This window comes from Argopecten irradians, chromosome 5, assembly GCF_041381155.1.
Source record: "Argopecten irradians isolate NY chromosome 5, Ai_NY, whole genome shotgun sequence".
Lineage (NCBI taxonomy): Eukaryota > Metazoa > Mollusca > Bivalvia > Pectinida > Pectinidae > Argopecten > Argopecten irradians.
Genome location: NC_091138.1, coordinates 34,492,458 through 34,501,353, shown reverse-complemented (window position 1 = coordinate 34,501,353; position 8,896 = coordinate 34,492,458). Strand labels below are relative to the sequence as shown.

At 33.3% G+C, this 8,896-nt stretch overlaps 3 protein-coding genes and 1 non-coding gene across 4 annotated transcripts; 1 reads left to right on the top strand and 3 right to left on the bottom strand.

Annotated features, from left to right (window-relative positions):
• Positions 1–871: 871 nt before the first annotated feature.
• LOC138324547 (DNA repair and recombination protein RAD54B-like) lies at positions 872–4,478 on the top strand. Its single transcript, XM_069269601.1, has 8 exons — positions 872–996; positions 1,442–1,568; positions 2,206–2,312; positions 2,692–2,757; positions 3,187–3,303; positions 3,515–3,670; positions 3,825–3,902; positions 4,283–4,478. The coding sequence occupies exons 2-8, from the start codon at positions 1,451–1,453 to the stop codon at positions 4,346–4,348; spliced, it is 708 nt and encodes a 235-aa protein (XP_069125702.1). The 5' UTR covers positions 872–996; positions 1,442–1,450; the 3' UTR covers positions 4,349–4,478.
• A 320-nt stretch (positions 4,479–4,798) lies between these two features.
• Positions 4,799–5,407, bottom strand: LOC138323641 (gem-associated protein 6-like). Its single transcript, XM_069268393.1, has one exon. It carries the CDS (start codon positions 5,405–5,407, stop codon positions 4,871–4,873), a length of 537 nt encoding a protein of 178 aa, XP_069124494.1. The 3' UTR covers positions 4,799–4,870.
• A 188-nt stretch (positions 5,408–5,595) lies between these two features.
• On the bottom strand, positions 5,596–8,783 carry LOC138323642 (mediator of RNA polymerase II transcription subunit 9-like). The gene is made up of 2 exons (XM_069268394.1): positions 8,675–8,783; positions 5,596–5,817 (listed from the first exon to the last, which is right to left on the bottom strand). Exons 1-2 carry the CDS (start codon positions 8,737–8,739, stop codon positions 5,604–5,606), a joined length of 279 nt encoding a protein of 92 aa, XP_069124495.1. The 5' UTR covers positions 8,740–8,783; the 3' UTR covers positions 5,596–5,603.
• Positions 8,293–8,365, bottom strand: Trnak-uuu (transfer RNA lysine (anticodon UUU)). The gene has a single exon. It is a non-coding gene; the product is annotated as a tRNA-Lys (tRNA).
• Positions 8,784–8,896: the final 113 nt, after the last annotated feature.

Here is an 8,896-nt window from a genome sequence, read left to right as displayed (position 1 = left end):
ATGAAAAAGGAAATGTAAATTACAACTACAAGTTCAATAATGATAGCATATTGTTTTACGAAAATATATTTTTTCTTTGGTTCATATTTACTCAAGTATTAAAATTTTTTCATAGTTTGATGTCTTACTATTGATAACAATATATTGTTATTAAATGACATTGTTGTAAACCGTCAGTTTGGAGGAAATAATAAAATATTTGATTATTACATTAATTGTAGTAAATGAGAACAATGTAAAAGGACTTAATATAATGATGCTACACTGTGAGGAGGGTGTTCCCCGATACCATCAACACTATCTATGTTTCATTTGTTAGCCTTAGCGCGCTCATGAAACTAATCTATGTATAGTTAATGATTTATTTTTTCTAAACTCTGAAGGCCTTTTATTTTTTTGTGATTTGCTGAGATATCTGTAAACTTATTAGTGACAGTGGACGGCGTTTAACCTTGAGACACAGTTACAAAAAATCATCGCTCATGATCAGGAAAATCTTGGAGGAAACAGCTCCATTTCTGCTCAATAAATCACAAAATTTCCGACAGTATGTTTTTCTTTTTAGTTTTTTTTCTTCGGTTGTGATGGAAGGTCACATGTGGGAACGCAAGGACGTTGCCATTACGGATTGATTTAGAATATAATGTTTGCATTTGTGTAAGATGCGAACACATAATTAACGTGCAGACCTGTCTTTGTTGGCAAATTATTACATTGGATGCTTACGTTATGCATTCTCATTAACTTTGGGAAGCATTATCTCTTCTGCAAGAAGGTATCGATTATGACGTCATTATTTTGTGAGCAAAAAACTTTTCTCTGAATATCAAGGCGTTACGTTCTCAAACACATAACTGCACAAATAATACCTATTCCTTGAAGAGGAAAACCTTGAGAAATTCTCAGGGAAACTTCAAGTACTAGCTGGTATATTAGCCGACCTTCATCTTACAATGTCCGACAGAGAAAGTAGTTCTGGTGTCAAACCATACAAAGGTACAGAAACCATCACAATTTAACCCATCCTCCCCTAAAATTTCATTATGAATTGTTCAAACCTTTGAATTAGAAGAATTCAAATATGTCTTCATGGGTTAAGGGGTTAGATAGTAAAAATTGAATAATTTATTATCCCTGAATAAAGAGAATAAAATTTAATAATTTATTATCACTGAATAAAGGGAATAAAGAGATTGATCTCTATATAAGAAGTTATATGTTCAAATGAATTTTGCACACTTGACCATGAAGTCTATTTAACATCAAATGAAAACGTTATGTTTTAACATGTTGAAAATGTTGTATTCACTTGTAACTTAAGATCAAGCGTAATAATGTATCATTGACAATGATTGAAAATAATAGCAGATGATATATGGAGCTTATGATATTCATTGATTGAAAGTTTAAGTACTAATTTTTGTGTGTTTTCCGCCGACAGACTCTGGACATGTTACAGAAGTTTTGTGACCAGAAACGGTATGGTTACCTCAGACTTGATGGCCAGACACCCACAAATCGACGTCAGGAACTTGTCACTAAGTTTAACAACAAATTTTCTAAAGAATGTAAGACAGACAAATGCATCACCAGTTCCTAACATAAACTCAAACCCAAAAAAGCCAATATAGAACATATAGAATCCTCCCGTAAAAAATTCAGACCATTGTTGCTAAAGAGGATTGATGAAATGTCTAATCAGAGAATGTCTTACTGGTTTCTGTTTTTATTATTTAAGGTTTTCTTAGTACTATATTAAACCAGTAAGGCAGCATAAAATGCATCCATATTGTTGATGTAAGATGTTTAGCTTTTGTAATCTGTTACCAGAATATGGTCATGTTAATGCCTGAAATTGCACTCTACTTTTAACCAGATATCACAATAATATAATATTAGCTTTTGATGAAATTTCATATATCATATAAAGCATAAAATGTACAATGTATATGATTGCTGGATTTGGCCCCAATTTCTCAAAACAAAATAAATATTTTGCTTAAGTTACATATAAAAGTTTTTGACCTAAGTCTGTGCTTTTTCTTTTGATAAATCGGAGCCACAGCTAATTGTTGATAAAGTAGATAACCTTTGTGGCTTTGAAGATGTTTGTTTTGGTTTCAATTCTAATTTAAAGTTGAATTATTAAATCTTTATATGAATATCATAATCTTTATCTGAATATCATAATGTCATCTTTGACAGTTATATTTCTGCTGAGTTCCAAGGCGGGAGGTGTTGGTCTGAATCTGATAGGAGCCTCCAGATTGGTACTATACGATATAGACTGGAACCCCGCTAACGATTTACAGGTCTGTCGTGGATATACAATTTAGTTTCCTTTTTTCATTCGAGATATTTCTCCACATTTTGCCTGACTTTTCTCCCTATGGTTTAAAAATGGACATATGGATACACGTACATGCAATTATAATTATATCAACTTCATAACTGTTTTGTAATATCTCATTGTGTGTATATAAATCATGATCTATAGTTATAGAATCATATGTTTCAGGAATTTGGTGTACATGTATTTTGATATATTGATATCAAAACTGAAAAATATCATGAATTATAATTAATCTTCAATGCAATCACTAAAGGTATGGAAATGAACAGAATATCATTTACTAGATTGATTGAAAATTAATGGAAATGTTTCTTATCAGATATTTTTGTGTTTTGCAGGCTATGGCACGAGTGTGGCGTGATGGACAAGCCAAGCAAGTTCACATCTACCGACTACTGACCACTGTTAGTAGATCAATGCAGTTTTACATTGATGCTTCAACTCTTAGCAAAACAGATTGTGTTGGAAGTCATTATTTCATTGGATTTTAAATTGTACTTTAAAAAAATCCTTAAAAAGTCCATTGATGTGCAATACAATATGTTCATGAAAAGGGTACAGAAAATATATGTACTGGACGAAGGGGAGACAATCTTAAACATTGAGAGGGTAAACAATAAATGTGATTTGGTCAAAGGGACACAACCTTGTAAGTGAGGTATATCAATTATCTCCCCTTACACCACAGAAAGTTGAACTTATTACTAATTTTGAAAGGTACATCTATATGTAATTATGTGTAGAATTTGATTTTTTCAGTAGTCTTTATATACATCTAGGATAATTTTTTATTGCAATAAAAACATAATAAGTTAAATATTGCCACATTACAGGGTTCTATAGAAGAGAAAATCTACCAGCGACAGATCACAAAGCAGGGCCTCAGTGGAGCAGTTATGGAATCAAAGGCTGGCAAAAGTGATGTGCAATTTTCTAGGGAAGATTTAAAGGTATAGTACATCAAGCTAGCAAAATCTTATGTCTATATCATTATTCTGAACAGTCTGGATTTGTTACATTATTGAAGCTTGATCAGTCAGCCAATTAAGTGTGAAATACAAAATTTCAATTTGGATCACTATAAACAGATTGTTATTTAGGATATTAATCTGTTATGCTATTTATTAAATAGTTTATTCATCGAGTTACATTTCGTTGCAGGATCTTTTTTCTTTGAATGTCAATACCCTGTGTGACACTCATGAACTCCTGTGCTGCGACTGTCAGGACAGGCCAGATTCTGTAGGTGTCCCTACCGCAACCACAGCTCCCTCTAGTGTCAGGCCTTGTCAGCTAGGGGCTGGGGGCATCAAAAAGGTATAATGATATCATGTGACTTCTAGGTTTTTGTTTGATATGTTGATTTCAAAATTACATAGTATTCAGCACATTTCGTATAATTTTTTACTCGTCACTTTTATCAAATATTGATTCATTTAGTAAATTGTTGGCATTTTTCTTTCATTGTCAGGCTGCTAAACGAAACCTTGGTATGGACGAGTTAATGGAATGGAAACACCTTCGAGGTAACAGCAGCAAGGCTAATCCAGTAAGTACTGTTAGCGATGAATTTAAAATAGAAATTTATAAGAGACAAGATAGTATTTCCTTGTAAAATGGTACAAAATAGTGTTAACAAAATTCAGTGAAGTTCCGCAATAATGGGAGAAATTAACAGACACGAATTTAAGGCCGATTCAGTATTAAAAAGTTCTGTTAATGATAATTGTTTTAAAAATCTAAAATAAAAGAGGATATAATATTTACTTTAAAATTGTTTAAAATAGAATTCAATGAACCTTCATAATTACAGAGAAATTAACATACTTCCATTAAGGATTTCTAAAAGATAGAGAAAGTGAGAAACTATAGATGATTAAAGTTTAAGACAGAACTTATTTATATAAAATGTGGATTAATTTTTTGTAGGATTGGTTCCTAGAAGGTGTGTCTGAGGATGTTTCCTTCATATTTTGGCACGAGACGAAGACTTGATGTCGCTATAGATACGTAGAGTGTTACCGATGTCTTTCAGAGTTTGCTGCTTGAATTTCTTGAGTTCTAAAGACAGTGTTCAGCTATTTAACAGAATGTAACAACTGTAAAATATTATCAATAAATATTAAACAAACATGTGTTTAATTTGTCTGTCAAAATGACATCTATGGAATTACTAGCAATGATTTACAAGCTAATAATGTATAGTAATCCGAAATTTATCAGCCCATGTAGGAATATTTGAAAGGTCAATTCAACATTTGAAAGAAACTCAGATTACTAATTGATACTAGTGATGAATTGATCTAACCACAATGATTATCAAAGGATTATTAATATTCATACAAAGAGTTTTTGGGGTCATGAGGTCGGTATGAATATTTTAAATTATATTATCCAGATAGGTCAGATATATATGTATAAATAAAGGACCAAATACTACAACCAGATACTCAACATTTTATTGCTAAAGTACACTTTTACAAAATGTGATGACAAAAATGAATGACTAAATGAAAGTCACCAGCTTTCGTGATCTGCTGGCATGTTCTTAATGAGTCCCTGAATCCTACCCAGGATGATTTCGTTAGTACTACGACAGTTGTCAGGTCCGTACGGCGCCTCTATATACACCGCATCAGATATAGACAGAATTTCTCCATTATCCCCTGTAGTACTCACGGGGAGGAGATTCTTCACAAACCACAATTTCAAAACATGCCTTCGTCTTTCTAGCTCCTCCTCAGAGAAACTTTGCTGTTCTCTTGTTTTGAAAAGCTGGTCAAACTTAGCTTTGTGGGTCTGTGTCTCGCTGTTGAGAACGGAAATATTTCTGACGGCATGGCCCATCACTATCTCCATTTTGGTCTCGTCCTCTTCAAATACAAACAGAACAATACTATCCGAGACCGGGTCAATGGTGTACACCCAGCCTGTCCATTCAGAGCCATCGTCTGTGACAACCAATACCTCTTTGTTTATGTATTGCATCCATTGCTCCGGATCTTTGTGAAATATGGGGTGCTTCTGCACATCACAATTTTTAATGTCCGACATTTGAATGTTCAAGTAAATCTCCTTGTATCAAAAATATACAAAATACTATCAAAATACACAAAATGTTATCAAAATAAAAGAAAACTACTAATAACACTAATTGGATGAAAGATATACAATTATCTCTCATGGAACAATTAATGAATCCTGTCAGCTGAGTTAGTCTGTAGGATAAATATCCTTGATCTGAATCTTTTTACTGAGACAAATCAAATGTCTGCATGTGTTTGTATTTCTGAAGTAACTCGGTTTTAACAGCTAGTTGGTTGCGAAGTACATCAATCTGTTTTAGCTGTTCAGTCTTGCTGTATTGAATTCCTGGCATTTTTTCAACACATTCTCTAGCCCGCTGTAGTTGACTCTTCAAATCTGTCATCTTCTGGGACACATCGTGTGATTCTTTTTCGATACTGGAAAAAAAACCAAAAAGAAGCTATGTTAGTGTTGTATCCTGAATCTATTTGGACAAACTTTTGTGCTGTTATTGTGATAAAATGTATGCATCTTTCTGTCCATGTATTTGAGTTGGATGCTGATAAGGATAAATTACTGGTAATTAGGCTTAATCCTAGTGTAACCTTAAATGATAGTAGGGGGAGGGGCCACACTGATAACAAGTAGACTTCAGTATACCGGTAGGTATTAGGTAATCAATAATTAACAATTGACCTACTGACCTCCAGTTAACCTCTGATAAAGGATTCAGGTTTAGAGGGGAGTTGGATAAGTAGTTTATTCTTTAAGAAATATCTTGGGTTGTCATTATGCTGTGTATGAAGTGTAGAGAATAAGGCTTGTAGTATCATTGAAATTATAAATCTTGCATTACAATGATTATATTACACTATTGTACTAAAATAAATGAGCTTGACATACGCTTTCTCATTAACATTTTATCATTGGAGACAAAATCAAATTGAGAATACCTGATACAGTGTTCCGAAGACCTATGTGAGATGCTTTGACTTTTGATATTTGGTGGCCAGGGGTTTGATTATTTTTTTAAGAAAAGATTTAGTTTTTACCAAAAACATGGTACAAATAGCGTAAACAAATTCAGTGAAGTTCCGCAAGAATGGAGAAATTAACAGAAACGAATTGATATTAACACGAGGATTCATAATTCAGGAGAACACTTATCATACTTCAATTAAGGGATTTAAGGAAAGTGAGAAACAGGGATTAATTTTTTGTTGATTGGATTCATACTAAGTTACGTAGAGTGTTACCGATCATTGAAGTTTTAAGTACAGAATATATCAACTGTAAATATTTCTAAAATATTAAACATAAATGTGTTTAATTGTCTGTCAAAATGACCTATGAATTTACTAGCAATGATGTACACCCCGTAATTAATCGTGGCCCATGTAGGATATTTGAAAGGTCAACTCAAACTCTTTTGAAGTGGAATCTAGACACGCTAGAAGAGTTTTTGATGGGCGATGAGGGTCGGTCTGAATACAAATGATAGTGTAAATATGTATAACCACTAGGAGTTGATATCAAAAATTATTTATAGACAAGAAGTTTTCTTACTAAATGGCGAACCAAAACTTGAATGCACTAAATGAAAGTCAAGCTTTCGTGATCTGCCTGGCATGTTCTTAATTTGAATCCTACCCAGATGAGTTCCACAAACCGTACGGAAAGCCTCAACACTTATAGACCAGAATTTCTCCATATCTATCCCCTGTAGTACTCGACGGGGAGAGATTCTTCACAAAACAACAAGTTCAACTACATGCCTTCGTTCTTCTTTCTAACTTGTATGCGGTCAAGGGTCTGTGTATCGCTGCTGAGTACGGAATATATTTCTGACGGCATGGACCATCCTATATCCATTTTTGTCTTGTCCTCTTCAAATTACAAAACAGAACAATACCATCAGAGACCGGGTCAGGTTGTACAACCAGCATGTCCATCAGCGCCATCGTATGTGTAACCTCAATATCTTTGTTTATGTATTGCATCTAATTAACAATAGGGGGTGCCTTGTGAAATAAGTAACATTTGAATGTACTACAAAGGCAAGGGTCATGGTTCGGCATACAGGCTATGTTGTTTTAAGCTGTTCAGTCTTGCTGTAAATTCTGGCGATTGTAATTCTTTTTCGACATTTCACTATTTGGACGATACTACTGTGTTAAAATGTATGCATCTTTCTGTCCATGTTTCTGACTGCAGGTAATTAGGCCTGGAAAGTTCCAATGATAATAGGGGGAGGGTGGACTTTTTAGGTAATCAATAATTAAAAATTGAACGTGATAATGATGGGGAGTTGGATAAGTAGTTTTATTCAGCAGTAAAAATATCTTGAACTAATTCTCAGAATTTCCATTAGAATGCATATCTGTGACATTTGAGTTTGAAGGTTAAAATCCGTCAATTTTTTCAATGTTTTCAGTAAGGCTAATTCGTTACAAAACCACGAAGCTAAATATGACATTAATGTATTTTCTACAGTCCTTATGAAAACAATTTGTACCAAAAATTTTCCTACACAGGCAAGAGGTTCCTGGGTTAGGCATTACAAGGACTGTGTCATGGCGATTGAACATGACTGCAAGTGGGCATTAATATCACGAAAACTAGCAATCTAATGCACTGTAACTGGTTTGAGTCCGTGATATGTTAAAGTTTTTATCAATGATTAATATTTGTAACTTTGAATGAAAACAATTTGTACATGTATATCACATTTTTCATTTTATAATGTTAATTTGACAAAGTTAAATTTACAATATCAAAGCTATAGGTAATCAGTTATTTATGGAAAAAATATATAAAATTATCATCCCATGAAAAAAAATGTGCACATTAATTTATTAACCAAAACGTTTAAATTTAAAATAAATTTGGGGAAAAAAATGAAAAATATTAACCGCCCACGTAGGGACTCGAACCCTAGACCCTCAGATTAAAAGTCTGATGCTCTACCGACTGAGCTACGCGGGCTTCATACTAACCATTAGACTGCAGTTTCAAGATAAGGCAAAGATCCCCCACAGCGCCACAACGATTACTTCCAAAATTAATCATTAAATTTAAGTTTCTTGTTAATTAGCTTAAATTCATTGTAAAACATATCTAAATAAATCGAAGTGATTTAAAATCATTTCAAATACACTTAATTAAATGTTTCATCCATTGTGGCGTCTGTAAAGCAGGTGCTCTTATGCTGGATTTGCAAAGCATAGGGTAAACAGCCATACGAAATAATGCAGCTTACAGAAAATTATTTAGTAAATATATGATTATTGTTACCTTTTCAGCACGTCGCAAACTAATGCCAGGAAACTCAGTTCATTTTCAGCTGCTTGATCTGCCATCGTTCGCAAACGAGTGCGAATCACAATGTATTTTTGAGTGTTTATTTTCGTATCTTTTTCCTGTAAGGAAATGCAATACTAGAATTCTATCTATCGTCAACAAATATCGTATCGACATGTTATATAATTCAAAACGTTATTTTGTAGTAATATAATG

What these genes read in the sequence shown, in the direction of transcription:
- LOC138324547 (XM_069269601.1), top strand. Translation starts at nt 1,451, where the DNA reads ATGTTACAGAAGTTTTGTGACCAGAAACGGTATGGTTACCTCAGACTT. An exon ending in ACCCCGCTAACGATTTACAG is followed by an intron (nt 2,313 to 2,691) that starts GTCTGTCGTGGA and finishes TGTGTTTTGCAG; the next exon opens with GCTATGGCACGAGTGTGGCG. An exon ending in TTTCTAGGGAAGATTTAAAG is followed by an intron (nt 3,304 to 3,514) that starts GTATAGTACATC and finishes ATTTCGTTGCAG; the next exon opens with GATCTTTTTTCTTTGAATGT.
- LOC138323641 (XM_069268393.1), bottom strand. Translation starts at nt 5,407, where the DNA reads ATGTCGGACATTAAAAATTGTGATGTGCAGAAGCACCCCATATTTCAC.
- LOC138323642 (XM_069268394.1), bottom strand. Translation starts at nt 8,739, where the DNA reads ATGGCAGATCAAGCAGCTGAAAATGAACTGAGTTTCCTGGCATTAGTT. An exon ending in GTTTGCGACGTGCTGAAAAG is followed by an intron (nt 5,818 to 8,674) that starts GTAACAATAATC and finishes TTTTTTTTCCAG; the next exon opens with TATCGAAAAAGAATCACACG.